This window comes from Gymnoscopelus microlampas (assembly GCF_963454915.1).
Source record: "Gymnoscopelus microlampas genome assembly, chromosome: 3".
Classification (NCBI taxonomy): domain Eukaryota; kingdom Metazoa; phylum Chordata; class Actinopteri; order Myctophiformes; family Myctophidae; genus Gymnoscopelus; species Gymnoscopelus microlampas.
Window position 1 is genome coordinate 8,241,952 of NC_139940.1, and position 27,972 is coordinate 8,269,923.

A 27,972-nucleotide genomic window follows, 5' to 3' on the forward strand; every position below is an offset into this window, starting at 1 on the left:
GTATGGAATGCCCTTCCACAGGTTTTGAGAGCTGGGACGAAGAAAGGTCAGCTTCTGTGGATTTTTTTTGGGAATGTATGGAATGCCGTTCCACAGGTCTTGAGAGCTGCAGCCTATGTGCACATTTTTAAGAACCACTTGTGGAATGTCTTAGATCTTTTTGTGTGTTTTTGTTGTTTTTAATCATTTGAATGTTTCATGCTGTGTTTTTATTTCTGTTGTATGTAAAGCACTTTGTGAGTTCTCTGTGAGAAGTGTTATACAAATACAATGTAGGCCTACTGTACATACATACTTACTTACTTCACCACACCACATGTTCATAAGAGTCGTTGAACATGTTTCACCAGGCAGGTCATGTCATTTGTTAATAAGGTAATCAAACGTGGCACTGCACTGGCTATGACGACATTAGAAACTATGGATGTTGGTAAGAACTAGTTTCATGGTATGTCGCTCCACCTGTCCAGGTTGCCTCCCTACCTGCCTGCTCACCTCTCATTGGAGATGAATTATAGGCGTGTCAGTCGCTTCTCATTCCCGCTTGCCTTTACACAGCACAGAGCTGCAAACTCCTCATACTGAGGGATACAACACAATGGAAAAGAAGATTGAGAGTGAGGTTCATGGGCTCATGCAGGGAGAGGAGAATGAGAAGTCTTCGAAGGTCAGCCTAATCGATGGTGTGAAGAAGAGGATAGATTATGTCCTGGTCTACGAGAAGGAAAAGAAGAAGACGGTGAGAACTTGTGGTAGAGTATCTGCCATAGAACTTAAAGGATGACTTCACCAGAGACAACCTATCTTCATATAATTGGTCCTCACTAATGCTCATGATAAAATTGTACCATTTTTTTCTACTCGGTCTGTGTCTCAGAGGAGGGCTATGGACAGTTCAGAGTCCCGTCTACCAGTGACATCATCAATGGGGAATCCAAGCTAATAGAAACTGCACTGCGCAAATTGAAACTTTCTATTCCTTGAAAGGTGCAATGCGGTAATAGAAGCGATTGTTCTCGCATTAATAAAAATCCGAATAAAAAATGTGAAATCTTGTTGGAAAAAAAATCCTGCCTAACGATGATGTCACTGGTAGACGGGTTTCTGGACTGTCCACAGCCCTCCTCTGAGACACAGACCGAGTAGAAAACTAGAAAAAGTGCTCCTCGGAGCACAGGTCTCCGCCAGGTCAGGGTTAGTGTGGTCCAGCAATGTTCGGAATTTGCCAATCAGGCTGAAATGTGAAAAATGGGATGGATCGGACTAAAGAGATAATATGTACCCATTTGACTGATGTTTGGACAACATTTGTAGGAGCAATATTTTAAAAAAATGGCTCCTGGTGGCGCTATAGTAGGGCAATGTTGAAAAGGTGGCATTTGTTCCTCAATGTAGTGCGAATGTGCGTGCAGAGTTTCACCGCAATCGGACGCTGCGTTCATGATTTGCGGTCAATCAGGATGGAATATGAAAAATGTAACAGATCTGACTTGATCACATGACTATAGAGATCATGTGTACCGATTTGCGTGAAATTTGGATAAAATATTCAAACATGTGTTTTACATAATTTACATAATTCTCCTCTCCTGGTTGCGCTAAAAGGCAGATGTGAAAAATGCAAAGCAAAGGTTTTTTCTTGGCCTCTATGGAGTGTGCATACAAAGTTTTACACAGATCGGTGCAATTATAGGTAAAAACACGAATCGGCCTGTTATAGTGCCACCATGAGGCTGATTTGAAAATTTTCAAGTGGCATTTCTTCCTCGGCCTAATGGAAAAGTATATGCAAAATGTCACGGAAATTGCATGCTGTGTTTATGATTTGAGACATTTTGTTCAAAACGGAGCACTCCTGCAAACTTTGGAAGCCAATCTTAGCCATTCAGGAGGGAATATGAAAATTGTAAAGACCAGTTTCGTTTAATGACTATAGAGATACTGTGTACCGATTTGCGTGATGTTTGGACAAAATCTGTAGGAGTACTGTCAAAAATGGTGGTTTGCAAAACGCGGCTTCCTGGTGGCGCTATAACAGGTCCGTGAAAAATTTGGGTCAGAGGTTCTGAATTGTCATCCAGGGAGTGTGTGTGCACAATTTCGTTGCGATCAAGCCAGCGGTGCCGGAGATTAGCTGTCCGCCATCGGCCTGGCGGATACAAAAATGATACCATTTTATCATGAGTATTAGTGAGGACCAATTATATGAAGAGGTTGAAAATGGGTGAAGTCGTCCTTTAAACCAAACAGAGTTTCCATTGCTATTTTGGGTGCTTATTTATCAAGGGAGATAGGTGAAAGTGGATATCTCCCTTTTTTACTGCCCCAACCATCATCAATTTATTTCATGTAGACCTGTACAATGAGAAATTAGAAACACTTGATCACATATCAAACTCATAACAATGTATTTTGTTTAGATAAGAAATACAACTAAAGAACAAATTAATGAACTCAATGTGCACATACAGTATATAACCTTAAGCATTTTTCCCAAAGAAAAAACAAACATTTTGTTTTCACCTGGTGTTAGGGGGGAGCAGTACCTGGAAGAAGAAACATGAGGCAAAGACACACAAATTAACTGCACTCGTAACACAAACATAGATGCAGGCAGGCAGACCCCCCTAACAAAAATCCTGCCTAACGATGATGTCACTGGTAGACGGGTTTCTGGACTGTCCACAGCCCTCCTCTGAGACACAGACCGAGTAGAAAACTAGAAAAAGTGCTCCTCGGAGCACAGGTCTCCGCCAGGTCAGGGTTAGTGTGGTCCAGCAATGTTCGGAATTTGCCAATCAGGCTGAAATGTGAAAAATGGGATGGATCGGACTAAAGAGATAATATGTACCCATTTGACTGATGTTTGGACAACATTTGTAGGAGCAATATTTTAAAAAAATGGCTCCTGGTGGCGCTATAGTAGGGCAATGTTGAAAAGGTGGCATTTGTTCCTCAATGTAGTGCGAATGTGCGTGCAGAGTTTCACCGCAATCGGACGCTGCGTTCATGATTTGCGGTCAATCAGGATGGAATATGAAAAATGTAACAGATCTGACTTGATCACATGACTATAGAGATCATGTGTACCGATTTGCGTGAAATTTGGATAAAATATTCAAACATGTGTTTTACATAATTTACATAATTCTCCTCTCCTGGTTGCGCTAAAAGGCAGATGTGAAAAATGCAAAGCAAAGGTTTTTTCTTGGCCTCTATGGAGTGTGCATACAAAGTTTTACACAGATCGGTGCAATTATAGGTAAAAACACGAATCGGCCTGTTATAGTGCCACCATGAGGCTGATTTGAAAATTTTCAAGTGGCATTTCTTCCTCGGCCTAATGGAAAAGTATATGCAAAATGTCACGGAAATTGCATGCTGTGTTTATGATTTGAGACATTTTGTTCAAAACGGAGCACTCCTGCAAACTTTGGAAGCCAATCTTAGCCATTCAGGAGGGAATATGAAAATTGTAAAGACCAGTTTCGTTTAATGACTATAGAGATACTGTGTACCGATTTGCGTGATGTTTGGACAAAATCTGTAGGAGTACTGTCAAAAATGGTGGTTTGCAAAACGCGGCTTCCTGGTGGCGCTATAACAGGTCCGTGAAAAATTTGGGTCAGAGGTTCTGAATTGTCATCCAGGGAGTGTGTGTGCACAATTTCGTTGCGATCAAGCCAGCGGTGCCGGAGATTAGCTGTCCGCCATCGGCCTGGCGGATACAAAAATGATACCATTTTATCATGAGTATTAGTGAGGACCAATTATATGAAGAGGTTGAAAATGGGTGAAGTCGTCCTTTAAACCAAACAGAGTTTCCATTGCTATTTTGGGTGCTTATTTATCAAGGGAGATAGGTGAAAGTGGATATCTCCCTTTTTTACTGCCCCAACCATCATCAATTTATTTCATGTAGACCTGTACAATGAGAAATTAGAAACACTTGATCACATATCAAACTCATAACAATGTATTTTGTTTAGATAAGAAATACAACTAAAGAACAAATTAATGAACTCAATGTGCACATACAGTATATAACCTTAAGCATTTTTCCCAAAGAAAAAACAAACATTTTGTTTTCACCTGGTGTTAGGGGGGAGCAGTACCTGGAAGAAGAAACATGAGGCAAAGACACAAATTAACTGCACTCGTAACACAAACATAGATGCAGGCAGGCAGACAGGCAAGCAGGCAGGAAGGCAGGCAGACAGACAGACAGACAGTTTTGAAGAAAAAAACACATTTTGAGTGAAATATCTCCACTTTTCCACAAGATTCACATTGACCACATTCTCTGTACGAGACGGGATGCCATTCACAGCAGCACTAAACAAACTTCATTCAATGAGCACATACAGAGTGTGACTCCAATTACCCCGCAGCAACTGCAACACACCTACAGAAGCATGTTGTTAATTTATTTTGTATCACTGTAATGTTATAAGAATTGAAACCTTTTTTGAAGAAAATAAATCATACATTTTACACAAAATGATGTACTCAAGGCCAACTTAGCAAAAGTGGCAAGTTGTATTTGATTTAAGTGCTTGGAGCCACATTGCTGATGTTTCATAGCCTATATTTACCCTGCAGGCTTAACAGATTGTTCGTACTGTAGATTCATACTGTATTACAGGGCAGTAATTGAATCATACCTTTCAGAGACAATGGTGCAGCATTCAGACCAAGGAATCAGTGGAGATGGAATCAGTGGAGGTGGAATCAGTGGAGGTAAGTCTATGGCAGTCTGCATAAGGTGGCCATTTTTAAGACAGCGATAAAGATTCACAGGGGCACTTTTGTAAACTTCCTTCAGGAGCGCATATTTAATCACAATTGCCAGGTGTAATTACAATTACCACACAAAGTTCTGCAACACATCTGCATGATGTTGTTTATTTATTTATTTAATAGAAATAAATAGATAAACGAATGAATGAATGTTTGTGAATGAATGAAATGGGACACATTTTGGAATGCCTTGATAGAACCAGAAAGGAGCGTTCTGCGGAGTGCATATTGCCGAGAGGGCTGAGTAAGTTGTCAGTTGCAACCGTCAGAACCGGAGGAAGCTGTGTTTCTATGACATACCGTTCAACTTTCAGCATTTGTGGCACCCTGTATGGTCAGAAGTGAATGCGCCTTTGAAGGTGCGCTCTATAACAAACAATCCCAGTTGGGCTCACATTCATGATATATAGCAGAAATGGGCATAACCTTTATGGGGAGTTGTGTCAAGATCTAATAGGAATTCAAGAAAAAAATATTGTGATTGTACGACCAGATTGTACGAGTTAAGCCAAATCGTATAGTGGGCTGGTATAGCCCACTTTGCAAAAGTGCTTGGTTGTTTTTGATTCAAGGTGATGACCACTTGGGGACCCATTGCTGATGTTCCATATTATTTATATATTTGCAGGCTTGAACGATTGCTAATACTGTACATACTGTATTATCCCAGCACTGAATAGCCACCAGAGACAATGTGCTTTCTTCTCCCTCTCCAGGAAAAGAGACGTATATATGAAGACAAGCTGAAGAATTTGGGGATGAAGCTGGAGACGGAATCAGTAAGTGCAAGGCAGCCTGCACAAAGTGGCCTTTTTGGCAAATGTTTCATATTCCATTCCGATTGGCTATGACTGACTTCCAGAATTTGCGGGCCGTGAGTAGGCAACCAACTGTAGCCTGGCCCGAGGAGGGCACTTTTCTAGTTGTTATTTGACTCTGTAATCCGGTTAGATGCTTACAGTGATTAATGTTGTTGATGTATGTTCGTAGCCATTATTTGTCATTGTCATACAAATATTGGTTAGAAAAAACATGGGCGATAGGGATAGTTGCAGTAAGCCTCCCCCACACGCCCCCATTTCATTGTCATACCCACATTTCAAAATCTTCCTGTGCTCATCCATTTAACATCTTGTTTCAGAAGTAGCCAACAGGATAATTCTAGCAAATAGCAATTGCAAGGTTCAGACAATACAGCAGTAAAATAGTTTTTTTTGTCATTATACTCATTTAAAATCAGGACACTTTGGCTGCATAATTGCTGCTCCCGATGCCATCAAAGAAGTCAAATAATTGCAGATATGTCAGACTCCCAACATGGCAACATTTCCTTTGTAAAAAGAAAAGGCCTACTGTACATTCAAGTTCAAGTTTTAACATTAACATTATAATTATATTATCACTAATAATCATTATCATTCCATTTTCCTTCAGAGTGAAGGAAATCTGATGTTTGTGAAGATCCACATGCCATGGGAGTGTCTGTGCAAATTTGCTGAGGAGCTCCACGTCAAGCTGCCCATCAAGGACCCTTCCAGCAAGGACACGTCCAGCGAAGACCTGTGTACCAGTGTGGTGATGTTAGTATGAGTAGGCCTACAGTACCTTAAGTAAAAGCACACTTGGCCACTTAGATTTGCTTACTGGAGAAGGTGGGTAAATGCCAAAACCACAAACAATTTCTCATATTTAGCCAGCTCTTAATTAATATAAACGATTAAATAATGGATGCATATAGATGACGATGTATACCAATGGTCCAATAGATCTCTTAATCTGAGGTATGTACATGTGTCAATTGTTCAAACTGAAAAGTCAAAATAGATTAAGCCTTTCCCAAGAACAAATCTAAATGTCTTTACAATGCAATGAATTAGTGTAAACCTGTGATGTGACAATAAAGTCACAGTCAGCGCACCGTGGCAAATCAAAGCAGTGTGCATCTCCCATTAGAATGAAACGCATGCAGAACTAGTCAATGTGTTGACTCCAGTCTGAGAACTGCTGACGTTCACTTTGAAAGACATAATGAGCATGATTTAACACTGCATGATTTAGCAATTGAGCCAATAATCTGTACCTGGGTTACATCTATCCAGCAGGGACCTGCTCGGTGAATGTGCTACTACGCGCACAATGAACGAGAAGCCTGTCACCGCCCCCTTCGAGAATGCCCGGAAGGATTCTCACTTCAAAATCAACCGAGAGACCTTCACACCATCCATGAGGATCAGGATGGTAAAGTCTAGTTAATGTTATCACTCTCTAACTGGTTCAGATCATTTTAGTGGAAAATATCTCACACTTTCCTCCAAGTAAAATGACTTTTAAAGTATAAAAAGTATAAAAATACTTTTATATATACTATACTTTTATACTTTTCATACTTTAAAAATAGTTTTTATTGGAGGACACCAGTGAATTATATTATTTAACGTTACTGCTGCCGAATAATATGTTTTCCCAGAAACAATCTGTATCAAATATGAGTGACTGACTATCGTAAACGATACAGAGCCTCCTCCCTGACAATATCGCCGGGACAGTTTGTTTATTTTTGGACCACAATTCTTATATGAGACGATTCTAAGATGACCCAATGTTATTCTCCATAGAAAAATTACTTCTGTGACTGAACGAGTGACGGGACTTCGGTACTCTATAGTAACAACAGTTTACAATGTTTACAATGTAAAAAAAAATGAAAAAAATGAATGAGAGTTTAATAATATGAGCATGGAATAATATTTTTGCGCCGGTTCACTGTGCAAACACAGTGAAAAATATGATATTTCACCCACGAATAATTGTATATTTGATTACTTTTAGGTATTCGAAGTCGAATACCAAAAGTCAGTATTCGTGAATGCTCTAACATCCAGTCAACTAAATTCAAATTGCATGTTGAGAGGCCTGTAAAGAGTGCGCCTCCAAAAACACTTTCACTTCTGCCCATAAGGCCATAAGGGTCACCACAAATGCGAAAAGTGACATTGTATGTCATAGAAGTGCTACGCCCGCCCCCAGCTTCCTTCAGTCCTGACAGCTGCAACCCACAGTGTACACAGCCCTGGCAATCCAGCCTGGCAGGGATATGCGCTCTGCGACGTGCCCTTTTCTAGTTGGGTATTTCAGTTTTAAACAACACTGCAAAACTGTGAAAAAAATGAAATGTTGAACATTAATATTAAGCATGCTAATCAGATGTATTTTTATGTGCTGTAGGCTTACTACATCCTCAGCACTGTCATCGCAAAGGACGATGCAAGGTTCAACATCACAAAGTTGCTGGCTGATGGAGTGTACAAGGCTGCCTATCCTCTTCATGATGTGAGTGGATCATGTTTCACTCAGTTAGACACGCATCACTTTATTATTATTAATTACAGTGTCATTGTTTGTGGCCGTTAACCTCTCTCAAGCAGATATGATATGATATCCAATCCCAGCCATACTCTCTGAATTTATTATAGATCACCTTTATCTTAAAGGTGTTACTGGTATTGCTTGCATGTGAAATGTGTGTGTTTAGTGTTTTCTATCCCCCCCATACCCACTCAGTGTAGCCTCAACAACAAGTCAGAAGAAGGAGAGAGGTTTCAACTCTACCAAAAATGGGTTCACCCCTGCAGCTTCTTCAAGACACAACCACTTTGTCGCATTAGGTAACTGGTCTCTTGTCCCACAGAAGCTCCATTAACACTAGAACCTACCAATGGCATGTTTCTGCTAACCAATTTTAAAGCAATTCATGACCACTGAGGTCAGTGCTACAGGACGATAGTCATTCAGACTGACTGGAGAGGTGTTCTTTGGCATGGGGACAATGGTGGAACCATTGAAGCATGTGGGGAGTGGGGACCACGATGGAAATGCCATTGCTATGCATAGACTGTAGGCATTATCCAGTACAAAGGGAGAAAATGATTATTTTAATGCTGTTCACAGGGAGTATTATGGGGAGAGGATTGGCATATATTTTGCCTGGTTGGGATTCTACACAGGTATGCTGGCCTTCCCTGCAATCGTGGGCTTTGGCTGTTTCATTTATGGGCTCACGACTCTGCAAACAACCACCTGGAGGTACAGTATGAATCTGTTATGTTAAATGACAGTATTTCACATTATTTTCAGAATTGTTTAACCATAATCCATGATAATATCACGTAACATGAGTTATATAAATTAATGTTGTTAAATCAACCTTTTATCCGTTATGTACAATAACATACCTCATTACTAGCTTGCTGTAAACAATGGTAGCGATGGCATGAGTTTATTTCATTCTGTTCATTGTGTATTAATGTGTAACCTCTCTTTCTTGTGATTGGACAGTGTGTAACCATTCTCCTCTTTTATTGGACAGTAAAGAGGTGTGTGACCCAGAGATAGGTGGGGCTATAGTGATGTGCCCACAATGTGACAGGGAGTGTCCCTACTGGAGGTTAAACAGCACGTGTGAAGCTTCTAAAGTGAGTGAAACATTCCTTAAAGCTTAAAGAACATTTCATGATGATTCATAAAGAAATATAGAAAAGTGTGCTCCCCGCCAGGCCGGGTTCCCTACCTAGGGCAACCCGGCCTGGCGGGAATCTGAACAATCAGACTCATACATCTTGATCACATGTCTCCAGTGATCCTGTAGAACAATGTGTGAGTTTTGGACAGAATAGGAGTAGTAGCAAAATTGGGGGAAAGTCTTGCACAAATTATATGATGCGATGTGTTATGATGTAAGGAATCCAGGAAAAAAAAGATTTGGATTATAGGATGGATAGTGGCAGAGGCAAAAAGAGAAATAATTAGAAACTGTATGTATGTATGTATGTATGTATGTATGTATGTATGTATGTATGTATGTATGTATGTATGTATGTATGTATGTATGTATGTATGTATGTAGGCTAACCATATTTTAATATTTTATATTTAAATGTAATTCACTACCCAGGGCTTCCAGTATCGCTGCTTTGAATGTGTTTTGAAGTCATTTGCATCTAAGGACAGCTGAAATATAGAGATTGTATGTAGATAACAGTTATTAATTTCTTTTTCCCATGCAGGCACTTTGTGTATTTGACAATTTTGGGACCCTTGTGTTTGCTGCTTTCATGTCAGTCTGGGGTGAGACACTCAATATCCTTCATGTCCTACTTTTCCAAGCTTTCATAATTTCCAAATGTTTCCATTTCTATATAAAGACACAGACCTGCCGAATACCACAAAATGGCTGCTTTAAAAACTGCTCTCAAATCTTGTGACTGCATAACACAGCTATGAGTCATGGATTTTGCTAGCCCTGAAACATGACATGAAACAAACATGTCATATCATGACAGTCATGGAGCAACTTGTTCCTGTTTTTTGAATGGTGTCCATTTACAACCGGAACATCTTTTCAAATATAAAGTGCTTACGCCACGGCCACGGATGTAACAAGTTAATAAGCCCGGGTCTAAGCACCTATATCTTCTGTCTTGTTCAATAAAAAACATTTTAATCCGATTGGCAGCCGTTTTCTCATAGTTATAATGTATCAGAGTGCAATACACCTCCAAACCGATAGGGTCGCGTAGTTGAAAGCATATGAAGGACATTTTGAGATGATACGGGTACTTGGACCCGGGCGTTTTAACTTTATACATCCGTGGCCATGGGGTAGGCACTTTATATTTGAAATCTGAACGTTTATGTTTATATAAAGCCACGAGGGGGAAGTTGATTGTCCAGAGTCCTATTGATCCTCAACATATTCCCATATTTGACCTCCTCTACTATGGAATCTATTTAAGACCTTTTATCACTGTGTGAGGTTACAGATTACTGGCTGGATTACTGGCGACGGTTGTAAATGGAGACCATTCAAAAACCAGGAACAAGTTGCTCCATGACGCTTGTGACAGACGAGCGTCATGTGAACCATGGCTAGGATTTTGCAGTATGGTTTATCAATTTACTTTCTTTTTTTCTTTCCTTTGGTAGGGTGACATAATGTCTGATTGTGAAAGTATACCTTATGTCAACGATTCTCAAGCTGTGGGTCCCCAAATAATTGGCAAATGAAATAACATTTCAATGATAATATCATTAATATTTTTAAAAGATAATGAATTGGTATATTTTCTTTAAAACTTTGAACATTTTGTTTTCATTATGATTGGTTCCATCGATCCAACCCGGAACACAATCGATTGATTGATTGATTGATTGATTGATTGATTATTAAAATAAACCCATCTAATCACTTAAGCTAAGTGGTCAGATCGGCGGACCCGCGAACACTAGATTTTCAAGTGGGCCCTGGTGCAGAAAAGGTTGAGAACTACAGATGTATGCCCATACTGTATCTGACAAAGAAGTAATACACTTTCATCATTCATTCATTCAAACCTTCTTTGGCCTCACAAAACTAAATATTACAACTCACCACTCCTGACACAAACCCACAGACTATTAATGTTTGAAGCATACAAATGTAATTTATTTTAGTACTTACTAATGGTCTCTCCCAGACTGGTTTAATCCTGTCTTTCTTTTTTCTTGCTTTAGTGATGTTGTTCCCGAAGATGTGGAAGCGGTACCAGGCGACGCTGAAATACAACTGGGATACCATCGAGTCCAGGGAGCCGGAAGAAGTAGATCGTCACGAATACTCGGACAGCCACGAGAGGACCAACCCTGTCACATTGGTAGGTTGCATGATCAAAACAACACATACTGTACGTATCAGGACTCCTGGTGCATTTGGACACATATGCAGCAACTCAACTTCAAAGTAAAGGCAGGAAAACAAGAAGGACAGTTTAACGACGACTTTACTTAATAATAATAATGCAAACATAGGTACACCTCACAGGGCGAAATATAGGACACAGGACAAACACGGAGACCCGGAAACAAGCAACATGACAATGCAATGAACCAACGCAGAGAGCAGTCACAGACAGTCTTAAATAGTCTCTAGTTAACTAGGCAGTCTTTAGGCCAACAGCTCGCAGCTGTGAACCCGGGTGGAGCTCCGTCTCTCAATCAAGGACTCACACGGACGGGCGGGGGTGAGCAGAGAGTGGGGAAGGCAGGTGGCAGATCCAGGACGTAACAGCACCCTCCTCCAAGGGATGGCTTCCAGACATCCCAGGAGAAGGACAGGAGGTACCAAACAGGGGCACGGACACCAGGGGCGGAGATCCTTGGGGGGGGGGACCAGGGTGCTCTGTGTCACTGGAGTGCAGGGCACTGCGTCACTTTTCTTGTTTAAGGCAATGTTATCCAAGCAGAGAACTTTCATGTAATTGTATTGTATTGTTTCAGGAGAAAGACGAGGTGCCTTATACAGCCTGTGGACAAGGTGTTCGGCTTTCCTTAGGAAACCTGGGTGTCCTGTTTGGGGTAAGGCTGATATGGTATACTCCTATTTATCATTTCAGATGTTATCAACAAATAATTGTATGTTATATTTGAATACCGTACATACAGTAACTATTCTCTTAAACCAGTCCACACCTGGATCGGCTGCAGATAATGAAGCTAGTTCACCTCCTTCTATGTATAGCCTACTAACACTATACTATAATAACACAGCATCACACATCATTATTTTCCTCTTCTCTCTTGTTCCCCAAGATGCTGGTGATCCTGGCCATGGTAGGGTCTATCTATGTATATCGTCTGGCCGTGTTCATCACCGTCTCGGATCAGTGGCACAGCGGCTCCAAGTCCACTTTGTTGATGTACATGACACCACAGACCTTGATCTCGGTCACCGCTTCAATCATCAACTTCATCGCCATCACAATCCTCAACAGCCTGTGTAAGAGGTTGGCTGTGCGGATCACAGAATTTGGTGAGGCATTGCCTTTGTTTGTCCCCCCCCCCCCAAAAAAAAACAAAACAAAAAACATCAGATGATTTCTTGAAATCTACTTTTAGGTAATTAGAAAATAACAGTTTTTCACAATTGTATTGTTGATTCAAGGATTCCAGTTCAAAGCTTTGTTCTTTTTTTACACACAGTAAAACAGCATGATATAGCCTACCCAATGTACCCATAACAAACAACATACAGACATATACACGTGCAGAATTGTCACACCCTGTTTCACTGATCTGACACCTGAAAACAGAGATCCCACGGACCAAGACGGATTATGAGAACAGTCTGACCATGAAGATATTCTTGCTTCAGTGTGTTAACAGCTACTCTGCCTGTTTCTACATCGCTTTCATCAAGGGGAAGGCCGTTGGCTACCCAGGAGAGCCTGTTTATATCCACGAACATTTAAGAAAGGAGGAGGTACAGTTTGTCATTTCGTCCATCAGTCATATTTGTTTTGGGGTGCTCCTGATGAATGGATGAAGGTTGTCTAAAGTCAGACCCTGTAGCGTGAGGGATTAACATCTCCTGGTGGACAGATGTAGTAATACAAGTTTCAAGGTGATTTTCATTGTTACGTTTTGTGTACAGAATGATACAAGACAAGACAAAAAAAATGTTTTGTTCAGCACCTTTGACATTGTCGCAGCATTAAACAATATTATAATAAAAACTAGAAATGTGCACTCCTCGGAGCACACGTCTCCGTCAGGCCAGGTTGCCGACCCAGGCTTACCCTGCGTCAATCACCGGGTCTTTCTTTCAGTGTGCCCCTCAGGGCTGTATGATGGAGTTGACCATCCAGCTGGCTGTCATCTTGAGTGGGAACGCCATCTTGAAAAACATCAAGGAGGTCTTGACATCAAATGCTGCTTTGGTCAGGTAATTAATTGCTAATGTACAAAGTGTCATTAGCCAACAGCCTGGAGAAGCTTTAATGAATCCCTTTCATTTGCACAAATTGTTGAAGTAATTATTGTAGTGCATACTATCTAGACTAGTGCCTACACAATGCATTTTCCTTGCTAACAGTTTAGTACAATCTCCTCTCATATTCTATCCATTCTCCTGTACTATGTGTTATGGTCTGTTCTGCTCGTCCCTAGGTTGGTGAAGAACTTGAGACGTCGCTGTTGTACCCCTTGGGACATGTACAATGTGTCATACCAGTGTGGAGAGACACGTTGGGAACAAGACTACCAGCTGCTGAAACACAATGAACTGGAAATGATCTACGAATACCTGGAGATGGGTAAAGTGATGGATTTTGTGTGTGCGTGCGTGTGTGCATGTTTGTGTGTTTGTGTGTGTCCATGCCATGCGTGCGTGCACATGTGTGTTTGGGTTTGTGTGTGTGTGCGTGTGCGTGCATCTTATATACGGAAAGCATTGACTGATCACACGTTTCATCTCCTATAGTGATCCAGTATGGCTTTGTGACTCTGTTCGCTGTCTCCTTCCCCTTGGCTCCGGTCCTGGCTCTGATTCACAACCTGGTGGAGATTCGGACAGACGCCTGGAAGATCACCACCCAGTGCCGCCGCACGGCATCAGAGAAGGCCCAGGACATTGGAGCCTGGCTGCCCATCCTGCACGGTATCGCCATATTTGCTATGGTAACAAATGTGAGTGTTGACTCTTACTTTATGCCTTCAAAACAAAACAAAACCCAGCTCACATTTACAGTATTCTAATTTCTAATCATTAACTTTTTTGTAAGTGTCCCACTTTATCTGTTCATCATACTGTTTACACATCATGAGTTCAGCAGTAGCTGACAGTATCCCTGAGGGTTGAGGCCTGTTTCAATTGAAATAACATTTTAGATTTTGTGGGCTTTAATACCGATAGCTGGGCCTTTTGCTGCATGTCACTTCCAGAGTCTCTCTCCCCGTTTCCTGTCTCTCTCCACTAGGGGTGGGACGATATATCGATATCGCGATATATCGCGATACTTTCTCCCGCGATAAATAATCGATATACTGCCGGAAAATAACGATACAAAAAAAAAAATGATACGTTGTTTTTCCGACTCTGTATTTGTGTAATGACGATATTGAACTGTTTGGTGCTATTTTATGAGTTTATGAATTGAATACAAGGACTATCGTGATATATCGTTGGTGAAATTTCATGCAATATATTGTGATATCGCAATATATCGAATATTGTGATATTATTGTTATCGAGGGCCTAATATCGCCACAGATATCGTATCGTGAGATACCCATATCGTCTCACCCCTACTCTCCACTATACTATATCAATAAAGGCAGCAAAGCCTGAAAACACTATCGTGTTATGGCTGTCAGTCGACAAAAACCTAAATATGGGTCACGTGCAACTTGAGTTGACACGTTATTCCATTGAAAACAGGATATCTTTGTGATTCATCAAAGTATGAATCCATGTTCATGGTCCACATTTAGTCTCATGGATTCTATCTCCTTCTCACTCAGGTGATGATCATGGCCTTCACATCAGACATGATCCCTCGCCTGGTTTACTACTGGTATTTCTCTGTCTACCCGTACGGAGACAGCAGCAACCCCACCATGGAGGGATACATCAATAAAACCTTGTCTGTGTTCAACATAGAAGACTTCACCAATCAGAGCAAACCAAGAGAAGCAAACACACCAGACTGGTTCTCCAACAGCACCACCTGCAGGTACGCAACGTAACATAATCCTGATTATGTTTTCTCCCCTGTCTGTCTGTCCGTCCGTCCGTTCTGCTTCATGGCACTATAAGAGGTCACTCCATGTTTTATCCTATAACTCTTTAACCCGTATGTCGTATAATCCAAAAACATTTGGATCATAACGTATAGGCCTTACCCATTTGTGCCTGTCCTATTTGTGCCAGTCCTGAAAGTGTGTTTTCTTCAAAACACACTTTTTCCAAAACTCACACATTATCTCTGGAGTGATGTGATAGACGTATCGGTCAGATTTTCCATATTCCATTCTGATTGGCTCCAAAATTTGCAGGCCCTGGGTAGCCAACCCATGAGCACACTTTCCTTGTTCCAACTGCTGTTGCTGCTACGACACCTGAATTTCCCCACAGGGTCAATAAAGGTTTATTATCTGGTGTTTGTGTGCTCAAGAAGCCAATGTCTTTTTCACCTGGTTTACCTTGACTCGGTTTTCGTGTAACAGACAATGTTGTCCCCTGTCAGGTATCGAGGTTTCCGCCATCCACCAGGACACCCCTTACAGTACGAGTTCAATAGCTTCTACTGGCTTGTCCACACCGCCAGATTGACCGTTGTTGTTGTTGTAGTGGTGAGTAAACAAAGCCACTGAGCCAATGTCTTTGAAGCTGAAATGTATGTATGGTTTCACTGTGAAATTAATCAGCAGCAGAAACAGGGCTCTATCTTGCACCTGGCACAATATGCCACAAAGTGGCGCAAACAAGGGGCCAGCATCTGAGTTGTAAATTGAGGCTGTATAGGAAGTGACAGTTCATATGAATGGCCTGTAGTCTCGCTGTTTTACCCCTGATGGTGTCAGAAAGAATTAGGCTACATTCAAGCGGATGGCTTTTTGCCGAAGTTTACACTTGATTTTATTACATTAAAGGGATTGTAGGCAACATTAAAGGGTAAGACCACTTTGGTAGAGGTTTGGGTTGTGTAGTTACCTTGCCATGATGTAACTCCAAAGGTGGGCAAGAAATCAAAAATAATTGCTCCATTGATTAGAAATTGATAATTCAAAATATGCTCCTCATTGACTTACATTGTACGGTAAAACAGCTCTCAAAGTCACTCTTTTAGCACATAAATGAACCCAAAAATAGCTTATTCAGACAATATAGAACATCACCAAACCCAGTAGTGTTTTTTTTTTTATATAAAAATGTCAACTTCCTGTTGATTTTTCTATTTGAAGATGTGGATCCGGATCCGCCGATCCAGTCCGGGTTTTCTACTTATTAAAAATGGCAAAATCAACAGGAAGTTGACATTTTTATTTGAAAAAAAAAAACATTACTGGGTTTGGTGATGTTCTATATTGTCTGAATCAACTTTGTTTGTGTTCGTTTCTGTGCTAAAAGAGTGACTTTGTGAGCAGTTTTACCGTACAATGTAAGTCAATGGGGAGCATATTTTGAATTATCAATTTCTAATCAATGGAGCAATTATTTTTTATTTCTTGCCCACCTTTGGAGTTACATCATGGCAAGGTAACTACACAACCCAAACCTCTACTAAAGTGGTCTTGCCCTTTATATATATATATATATATTTTGCATTTTCTCCCCTCTATCAGCCACTATATAATGATGCTGGGGTGTTTTCCTGCATTGAAACGTAGTCCTCTTTCTGAAATCCGTATTTTCCCTACTGTTTATGTTTATGTTATGTTTGTCGGGACGTAGATTAACGCACGCATGTGCGCGTCTGTGCGCGTCCGTGGTAACTTTTTACTTTCGGTTTTAAAACGCTCTCAAGCTTCTTTTTTGAGGCACAGAATTTACTTTTAAGATAGTGTTTGGATAGAAGTTAGTTGTTTAACTTCATATATGTGGTCAATTTATCATGAACATTTTAAATTTAAAAATAGAAATTCAGAGAACCAGGAGGGGCGGGCAGTTCCGCGAATTATATCCGAATAAAGCAACCAATTTTGGGCATGGCCCGTTTAGAAGTCCGCCCTGCGTCACCCCCTGGTGGTCGGGGAAACGAACTGCTGGAGGGGCGGTGTTTGACAACAGTTTTTTTCTTTGATTATCTCTGAACTCGCCTACAATCCCTTTAATAAACATTGTCATAAATGAGGCTTGAGGCTCTTTTACCAAAAATGAAATGAAAATCATGAATGCAGCAACCGATATACCCCAAATTTGAATCCCACATTGAGGGGACTCTAAACCAGTTCTCAAACTTTTTCATGTCAAGGACCCCCAAATTGACACATATTAGCCCGCGGACCCCCCATTTGAAAAGCTATGCCAGGGACCCCCATAACTGAAGATTTTTACCCCCAAGTTTGACATGCATTAGGCTATGGACCCCCCATGTAATGGCACTTCTATCTCTGGGACCCCAATTTATATTGTAAAAATAATGTTAATGTAACTGAGAGTGTACAATTGGAACCAAATGGACCAAATTGGAACCAAACTTAGAGTCATTTGTACACTCTCAGAGTTACAGACCCATAAGGGTCCACTTGGTTCCTAATTATCCCTCATTTAGTTGGGGACCCCCTAGAACTCCCTCAAGGACCCCACTTTGAGAACCAATGCTCTAAGCAACATTTCCATCCATAGGGGACACAATGTTTTTTACAAAAGTCACTGTTGCAGAAATGTGATTTTTCTTCCAATTAGGTTCAAAGGGTCTTGTGAGTCATATCACAATAACCTTCTAAAAGAGTCTTGATACTCCATCCATATGTTTGCTTTTAACTGCCCTCACCATTCTGTCTGCGGGGACTACTCTTTACAAAAAAATGCTATATATCATAACAACCAATTATATCCAAATTTAACTTGTTTATTGAGCGGATGCTACAGAGTGCACCTCCTGAAGCAGTTTCACTTCTGCCCGTGAAAAGTTGCACCGTCTGCCGTATTTCCTACCGCTACTTCCTTGTGTCCTGACGTCTGCACCTCACGACTGACACAACCCTGTGTAGGCAACCCAGCCTGGCGGAGAGCAATATACTACATTAATTAGAGAATGACATTTATTGTACACAGTTTTATATATTGTATTGTATATACTGTATCTGCCCGTCTAATGGAACCGTCTATTCCCTTTACAGCTAATCTTGTTCTTTGCTAAATCGTTCCTGTCCTACGCAATCTCAGACGTGCCCGAGGCCGTCAGGGGGCAGATCAAACGAGAGAAGCACCGGATTGAGCTGGTCTTCAAGGCCCTTGACAAGAAGGACAAGGAAGAGAAAGTAAGTAATGTACTAAATCCTGTATGAGAACTGCCGATAGTCGCTTTGGAAAGCAGAATGAGTGTGTAGGTGCTACACGCTACACTTATTTGCTTTTACGCTTCACTTATTAGATATATCCTATATTAAAATTGGCTTAAGGGAGTTCCCAATGCAGCTACGCCCAAATATGGAGTGTGTTGTCTAACCTTAATGTGTCAAGGTCAAAATACAAACAAGATAACATGTACAGTTTCCAAAAATGTTTCATGTGATGTCTAGGGCTGTTTCATTTTACTCGACGATTAATAGTTATTCAAATAACTGCGAATAACGATCTAATTGTGTTTTTGGCATTGAACATTGGAACATACAATTAAAAATACAATACAATAATACAATAGTCTGTTTGCCTTTTAGGCTTTGTAAACAAAAGTTGCACATGGCAAATATGACAAATAACTTAAATGTACACAGACAGTACTTACTGTTACTGACAATGACTGTTAATAACAATCTAAACTAGAAAAAGTGCTCCTCGGAGCACAAGTCTCCGCCAGCAGACTTGTGTTGTGTCCTATCCGTCCTGTCCGTATAAGTGTCCTATCCGTCCTGTCTATGTAAGTGTCCTATCCGTCATGTGTAAGTGTCCTATCTGTCCTGTCTGTGTAAGTGTCCTATCCAATTGTTACAGTATCCGCCATTTCTCAGGGTCCTTACATTTCGTGATTATTCCTGTCTTACCTCACTTTGAAAGAGGCTAAGGCTCTTTCAAAGTGACACATGTATTTATAGGCCGCTATACGTCACTAGCCAATCAGATCACACTATTTCACCGTATTGTCACGTGTCACGTGAGGCTTGACCAATGTCAGCTTGACATGTGGAAAGTGAAAACAATGTCTCCTGGCGGAGACAATAAGTGATAAACTTATAGCCATGTTTCATAATAATAATTTTATAATTGTAAATAGTTACATTTTTTTATATTTCCACTATGATGACAATGATCTGGAGCATCCAGTGAGTTGTTATTATTATTTACTTTTTTTATTTTTCAACTAGAGGCACCCTGAAAAAAGGCAACTTGCATTGCAAAAACGGCAAACAAAAAGCTTAATTAACATTGATATCAGTTTCAAAAATACATCCACAGAGGCTGAAACAGTCAGTAAGCGATGCCATCATATGCAGAAAGTCTGTGTCTTTCTCCACAGGTGTCAGAATTGACGCAGGGCAGTGAGCAAGGCACACAGGAGGCGAAGGAGATGGAACCAGAAGACAGAAGGTCAAAAACTGGCAGCACTGAGGAGAGTGAGGGCCTGTAAACTCACCCTGAGAGCCGAGCAACTGTCTTCAATCTACAGGACATCAATGTCATGGAGTACGCCTCACTCAGCTGGATGAGTGCTCCACCTACTTGGCCGCCTTAGCATCCAAAATAAGGCCCTCAAAATAACTGGAGTGTACCAGGACACTGCCAGTACAAAACTCTCCATCCCCAGCATTATCCATAGAAGACAGGTTGCTGCTGCTATACAGTCCTGTACAAAATGCACACACATATACCTCCACCATACACCCTAGACGGTGAACCACCTGCCTATGTACAGCCACACCAGACACAGCTCTGAGCCTTGCGGACTCCAGAACAGAAACTTTATCCAAACTACTGTCCGTGTGTGCAACAGCCTTCCAGAGCATGTAGTCAGATCCATCAGAGACAATGGTCTTCCGTTCATAGTCATCTCCTGATCACTGCTCTCATTGACTGTCGAGCTGCAATGAACGATTGGCCAAATGGATATAATGATATTCTCTGACTTGGCTATTGTTCACAGTTGCAGCCAATTAAACAACAACAACAAAAGAAACCTCAAGTACTACTTTGTGTACTTAACCTTTAGCGTTGTTGAATCTTTATAACACACACAAAAGTGCAGACAAACACATACTTGTCATGTCCACTTCCTGCACTGAGGATCAGAAAAGAGTACCACATGACCACAGTGCTCCATATATAGAGGGGTATGGTAATTGGGCATACCACTGGCCAGGGGAGTGTGTATTTTTCTGTGTACTATATATTCTAGAGGAAAAGAGTTGTGTTGCTAAAAACATGAATAATACTTACCTTTTGGATGATAATGATTTCTGTAAAGTAAGGGGAAACTTTCTTTGTTGATTTCACCAGTACTGTAGGTGAATGTGTTCAGGTAACCTGTCCTTTAAGACAGATGGTTAAGGCCACTAGGTAGAGGCCATGCAGGTAGACTATATGTGTCAGTCTTGTCTCAGGCACAGAAGAGTGAAGTCATGGGCACAATGCTGCTAAGCTCTGCCCTTTAACGCAGTCTGTCAGCATCAGTGTATTCGCTAGACTGTTTGCTTGTTTGAAAAGCATGTACGTTTGTTTTGTATTTTTGGGGCGGTGTAGCCACCCCCTATAAGTGAGTTTTGGACACCGACCAAAAAATTTGTATACCCCCTAACCCTTCCATTGTTAATGCAAATCGATACTTTTGCAAAGTCAGCCAATCACATTACAGCTAGTGTCATCACCACTAACTGTAATGTGATTGGCTGACTTTGCAAATTCAGGACTGTGATTGGCTAGCGAAACACATGACACATGTGCAGCCCTATGAATAGCAGTATGGACTTTAAAAAAAGTAATTTATCCTTTTTTTAAAGTGAGTCATGTGATGACCACACACCGCCCACTTCACACTGGGTGTGATTTTTTTAAACTATTTTTTTGAACATTATGTTTGTGCACCTATTGGAAAATAAATCCGGATTATTGAAACCTTTGGCTTTTCATTCTGTCTACCTGGCCCTCATCAGAAGGAACTCTTTTACAGGTATATATAGATTGCACCTATGTCCAAATGTAGTACCCGTACTAGATCTCTCTCTCTCTCACAACATCTGCAAGACCTTATAGGCTGACCATAGCTCTGTTGTTGTCACACACACAATACCTGTTGTACCCGTTGTCAGAGCACTTAGAGCAATAACCATTATTATAGTACATGGAGGCCAGTCAACAGAGATTTTGGGATGTATAGACATTTTACACCTATTCTGACTGACTTACCACTGGGCACATCTATAGTTGCTCTGTCTGGACTTCTCATTCCAAAAAGCTAGACTGGAGGAATGTCTAAATGGCAGAATCAATAGATTTTCATTACTGCCTGTTTCTATTTTAGTAATGTAGTTATTATTACATGTAATGTAGTTGTTTTGATTTGAAAATAGGTCGGACTGTTAAAATTATAGGACTGGTGCTACATCAGTGCTTAAATACTGTCACGTTTTTTTTAATCCGGCCCTGCATAGGGCATTCATTTATATGGAGTACAAGGCCTCGGCTCAACAGCGAAAAACCAGAAACACCACTTCTGTTATGTTTCTTTCCCACTACTTTTCAGGCACCACTGCACAGTTCTGCCACCCTCCCCTTCAAATAGGCGCCATCATTCGTCATTTCAGAACGTGCCAACCATCACTGTCTCAGCAAATTTGAAGATGGTGTTGGAGCTGTTTGCCACATACAGTAGTAGGGTTCCAGTATTGAGGGTGAGGGTGCCTGCAACCATAGGCCCACACTACAGGGTTCAATCAGCAGTCCTTACTTTTCCAAAGCAAAGGATTTCAATATTATCACAACTGAAAGTGACAAATACATTATTGTTGTTGTCCCTGAACGTTTTGCCGTGTTATTGTTAAGGTTTACTATGAGTGACTGTGGGGAGCACTTGAGTTCAGAAAGACAGAGGAAACAAAACCGGACAAAACTGTATCATGGATGACTCCAAAACCCATGACTGGCAAGTGCAAAACTGTGTGAGCATAATACTTCAGTCTCTCAAGTTCATTGTGTCCCTCCCACATAAAAAAAGAAAGAAGAAAAACAGGAAATTGGCTCACGATTACCCATATTATGGCACAATGGTCACTTCCTGTAAATGTTGTCTTCCAATGTCTGTAAAATCTCCAACCTGCGTTATTATACACCAAACACCAAAATACTTTTTGAAACATTTTTAAAGATTTCGAATTTCTTTGACATTTCTTGTCATTGTTTTGACATTTTTTAAAGATTTTGAAAATCTATTTTTTTTTTTCATTGACATTTGATCTGTTTCTTATTTTCTTCACATGCATCCTGGGTGGATAATCAGCTTGAAAGACCAGGTAGAAGTTTAATCCTTCTTAGACTGTTCTTTCCTGGGCACCAGCACTTTACGGAGGATTGGTATGACTAAAAAGGCTGTGAAGAAGAACACGTGCCCACAGAAATAGACAGATGAATACACCTTAAACCATTTGTCATAGGTTTTGAGGTGGAATGCTACTAGAGGGTAGCCCATGAAGAGCCAGTGGATGAACTGTTGAACTATGTAGATGAGAGGGTACAGAGGACTGTTGGCCAGTCTGGTCAGCAATGGACTGTCCATTACCAGCGCCTGGGCCTGTCTCTCTACATTGACAATGATGAACTCCATGGAGAAACAGAGGAAATATCCGGAGTGCAGGCCGTGCCAGATAGCCAGGAACACCATCGTGGACATCTGAGAGACTTTCTTATCGCCCAAGAACTTCAACCGCTTGAACACATGCCTGGCCGCCCAGGCGTTGGTGTTGATGTTGAACGAGGAGATGGTTCCCGTGAAAAGGGGCGTGGTCTCAAACAGCCGCATCCTCATGTTGGCGCAGGCGTCCCACTGGGGCTGGCCATCCGGTCCCCTTCCGTTATAACCAAGGCCAGCAAGTATACACACACCCTCCGCTATAATCCAACAGCTGACGTATTTGTAGACCATAACCTTGCCCCATAGCAGCATGAAAACACAACGATACCAGAAGGGTTGGGCCTCATACTCGTCTGTTAGGAAGTAGCCGTGCGGGTAGTGAGGGCTGAATATTATGTGTGCAACCAGACAGAGGAGACCCAGGGAGAAGCGCTTCATGGCAGGTAGAACACTGCTGGGAGGCTGTCCGGGGGAGTCGGTGAGCTCCCCGGCCACCAGCCTCTGGTAGTTGCGCATGGTGAACTGGGGCCCCACCAGGAAACCTCCGTAGAAGTAGGAGAAGCCAAACATCTCCAGGAGGGAGGGCACGGACTGCAGGGCCCCCTTCTGCTGCTCCGCACTCTGCTGCTCGGGTTCCTTTCCGCCGTCATAGTAGTCAAATGCCAAACCAACAAGCTTGAGTGTGAGGACACACAGCGGCGTGGTCCATTCGATGTCGTACTCCTCCGTGGCGGTGTAGTAATAGCCCGCCAGCAGGTATGAGAATTGAAAGATGAAACTGCTCAGGACGGCCGTTATCGTCCTGCCCATGAGCCTCAGAATCAGGAACTGGACCAAGACGCATATGGCAGAGTGGTAGAGCTGAGCGCCGAAGTTGAACGCTGCCAGAGCCAGTCCAGAGACGATATGGAACAGGTGGATGATTGTGGCTGGCTGGTGGAAGAGGAACAACCGGTACACCAGGGCACAGGGGTAACCCATGAAAATGGATAAAATGAGTCGCATTGCCGGTTCCGATTGGGGACCCACAAACTCTGACAATTTCTCTATCAAAGGAGCCGCCATCTCAATTTTGACTTCTTTCTTCTTTTTTTTAAATCTTTTTTACTTTTTGAAATATTTCACTTAAAAATCTATAGATTTTAAGCTTGTAACATCTGGGTCTTGACGCTACAGTACTTTGGCCGTCACAACCCACCAATTTGGGAGAGTTTGGGAATGGAAAGTTTGATGAGTTTTGAATGTTTGATTTTACGTGGAACATCCTGCGTCGGTCGCCAAGAGAATCAAGCCCACTCTGTTTCTCCAAGAGCAGAACCCGTCTAGTTTTATAATGGCAGTCAATGGACAAAGGTGGAGTCATACGTCATAGACATGTCATAGATATGTCATAGAGGACTGATGTCATAGAATGACTACCTCTTAGTTTAGCCTGGTTGGGTCTTTTAAAATTGTTTTGTTGCTGCTTTTATGCTCTGCTTTTAATCTGTAGCACTCTGAGATTCGTGAGAATGTAAAGTGCGTTATAAATAAAATGTATTATTATTATTATTACTACCATGAACATGAACCAACATATGGAGACATCTTCTCCATATTTCGGCATATTTGGGCACAGACAGACATATAGACATAGACAGACATTGTGGAATTTATGTAGGCTGACCTACCCGGGAATGATGCGAGTTGGAAATGCATCCCCATCCAATATGTAATAATACCGGTTATGCCCATGTGTGGAGATCTCTGTGTGTGTGTGTGTATGTATGTATATATGGGCATGCCCATATATGGGCATGCCCATACAGTATATGGGTATATCAGTTGGATCGGCAGTTCTAGGTAACCGGATCTCCATATATGCCTATATACTGTATGGGCATATCGGGCAGATCAGCAGTTCTGAGAAACCTCCTATGGAGCTTGCACAAAAAAGAATTTCACCCACTGTTTTACACCTGTAAACCTGTGATGGGACAATAAAGTTGATTATGATTCTATCCGTCTGACTCGACACTGGGCATTGCACTCCTTTGGGTCGTCGGCGACGCCCTCACCGGGTTTGAAGAGTGTCAGTCGGACGATTCTGGAGATATGTGAACTACAGAGACACGGACAGAGATTTCGCGCATGCCTTTCATGTACAGCCATCAATGCTTCCGATTAAATTAGGAAAAACAAAGTCAGTGGTGAATTGTTAAATTCAATTTGTTTCATGTGTTATGTCAAATGTGTGTATTGCATAACTGGCTGCTGGGTTGCAAGACAAATTTTGGTGCGAGCTGATCATAAAATAATATCGTATTGTATCGTATCATATCATAATTGAATGCATGCTGATGTATAGCCAGTCAAATGCGGAAATGTAACTGGTTTGCTCAGCACGTTCCAATAAAGATGTGACTGCCAACTGAAAACCATTCAGAAGCTAAACTGCCAGGCCAATATGGGTGCATTTCGCCTTTCCGACATGTCGCCTTTCCGACATGTCGCCTTTCCGACGTTAACGTTACGAACCCTATACCTAACCCTAACCCTAACCGCACGCGGACGCAACTAGTCGGAGTGGCGAGATGTCGGAATGGAAGGAACCCCCCGGCCAATATAATGTGCACATTTATGATTGTGCTTAATATCACAAAATTGTCTGCCTGTCTTCTATTCACAGCAACCGAGGTTGGATTGGGCTGAAACTTTCTGAAACATTTAAAACATAATCATAACATTTTACACTGGAAGTCAATGGATAGGCAAATCTGGAGCTCAAATATGGAAATGACACATATAGGGCATCGCAGTTGCGGCCACTTCCGGGTTCCACTGCAAAATACTCAATGCATTTTTCCCATTGACATTTCCAAAAATATTTATATCAATTATTTTAAGCCTAGAAGCAAGCCATTTAATTCAGGAGGACCCTGAATCATGACCATAAAATGTTTGATTCTGTGAAAAAACTTTTTTGAAAACGGCAAAACAAAGGATATTTATTAAATATAGTATATCATATAATTAAATATAAAATAAAAATAAATCACAGAAAAAAATGTTTAATGGTCATGATTCACCAGGATCCTGGATGGCTTGATTCTAGGCTTAAATTAATTGATATAAATATTTTTGGAAATGTCAATGGGAAAAATGCATTGAGTATTTTGAAGTGGAACCAGGAAGTGGGCGGGAACTGCGATGCCCTATATGACCTGTGCAATAACCTGGGCCCAACCTTTATTTTAAAATGAAAAACATGAACCATATTTATAATGATGATGTATGTAACAGTTTATGCATCATTCATGCATCATGCACCAAAGCGATGACATTGTTTATTTAGATCATATGGCGTTTTCCCAGAGTAAATTTGACTTACAGTTGTTACGACCCCCTGTCTACAGGTCGTCTGTCTACAGGGAAACTGGTACTACTGTAGCTCCTCTTTTGGCCTCCAGAAAGATTAGTTTTTAGGGCTATTTTGAATGAGCCCAGCGAACTGTATTTTTTGAGGGATGGGGTTAGACTATTCCATACCTTGGTGGCTGTGCTGTAGAAGGAGAATGTGCCCATGTTTGTTTAATGGGTGGGTGGTACCAGATTGTTGTTTACGCTCCCTCTAGTTTCGTGACTGTGGGTGTCACAAACTTTTTCGAGGTATTTATAAAGATATGCGGGTATTGGGGGCATTTCGGGCAAATCTGCATTTACAATTTTGAAGACCAGTCCCATTTTTTGTTGTTTAACACGTTAATACGTTTTTCAGACAACTGTTGAGATTTAGGAGACATGTAGAATCGGCTTCAGGTCTTAATGGGTTCAGTCTGACCAGAAGCAGGGATAAAACAAACAAATGAATGAGCAGACGAGGGATATCAAAAGCAGAGGCATTGAATTCCCCCAATCCCCCCCAACAAATCCAACCCTGGCCATGCATGCCCTTTCCACACGCATGAAAGCTGGCAGCTTCTGCAGTTCCTGGAGCTGGGCTGGGATACAGACAGCTGGTATCCAGTTCAAATTCACTTCAACTAGTGGGTAAACGTGCCTGACGGAAGGCACTGACCTGTTAGTACCGTACATTGTCCTTACTCCTACACTGCACACATTAATTTCCATTCACGTGTAAAATGTACTACATTGTGCGGCATAGGTGTGCAACAGTTATTCGAATTAATAGATTTAACGTACAAGCTAACAGCTATTTTCAACATTTTTGTGCGATAAGGCGATAGGCCTTGAGTGGTAAATCAGACTAAACCATTTAGTCGATATATAAAAATCAACTACAATGCTTTTGTGTCACCTTACCAGTGAGCACAAGACAGTATAATCTATACTATACTAGTATTAGTTTGCCCAGTTTGTCGGTCAGTACGTAATGGAATGTTAGAGTGATGTTGTGGCTTGACGCCTTCTGTGTACCTGATCTGTTAGTGTGAGATTTCTGTTTAAGCCTTCTCAGACATGTTATCGTTCCTGCTTATGTTTTGCTTGATTTGGATTTACCTTGTGTTTTGCCTACACAGTTTTGGGTGTGTTTTCTGTTAATAAAACCCTTTAAGTTGAACTCACACATTGAAGGACCCGAGCTTCCTCAGGAAGAGCATGCTCTGTCCCTTACTGTAGAGGGTGTCTGTATTTTCAGCATCCTGTTGCTCATGCAGTAGTCTAGTTACAACTATAACTCCAGGCGAATGCTATTAAAGGTGAACGATTGAACCTGTGGCCTCTATCAGGTCCACCTAAGTTGTGTATCACATTGAGGGATAACATAGAACATACATTTGGAAAAGGGAGCTTGCTTGAAACCTAATAATGAAACACGGGGTGCAGCAGAGCCACACAATGTATTATTTTAGGT

General features: G+C 41.4%; 2 protein-coding genes across 2 annotated transcripts; one reads left to right on the top strand and one right to left on the bottom strand.

The window, feature by feature from the left end:
• Positions 1-2: 2 nt before the first annotated feature.
• LOC311041699 (anoctamin-6-like) lies at positions 3-20,107 on the top strand (the record flags this gene model as incomplete). The annotated part of the gene is made up of 20 exons (XM_084052178.1): positions 3-46; positions 559-739; positions 4,672-4,740; positions 5,517-5,579; positions 6,235-6,380; positions 6,900-7,038; positions 8,026-8,153; positions 8,362-8,465; positions 9,136-9,192; positions 11,350-11,489; positions 12,112-12,189; positions 12,424-12,643; positions 12,924-13,093; positions 13,440-13,555; positions 13,780-13,925; positions 14,093-14,298; positions 15,133-15,344; positions 15,858-15,963; positions 18,457-18,597; positions 19,794-20,107. The coding sequence occupies 20 exons, from the start codon at positions 3-5 to the stop codon at positions 19,902-19,904; spliced, it is 2,577 nt and encodes an 858-aa protein (XP_083908304.1). The 3' UTR covers positions 19,905-20,107.
• A 2,680-nt stretch (positions 20,108-22,787) lies between these two features.
• Positions 22,788-24,301, bottom strand: LOC311041558 (lysophospholipid acyltransferase 5-like; the record flags this gene model as incomplete). The annotated part of the gene is made up of 1 exon (XM_084051974.1): positions 22,788-24,301. The coding sequence occupies exon 1, from the start codon at positions 24,180-24,182 to the stop codon at positions 22,788-22,790; it is 1,395 nt and encodes a 464-aa protein (XP_083908100.1). The 5' UTR covers positions 24,183-24,301.
• Positions 24,302-27,972: the final 3,671 nt, after the last annotated feature.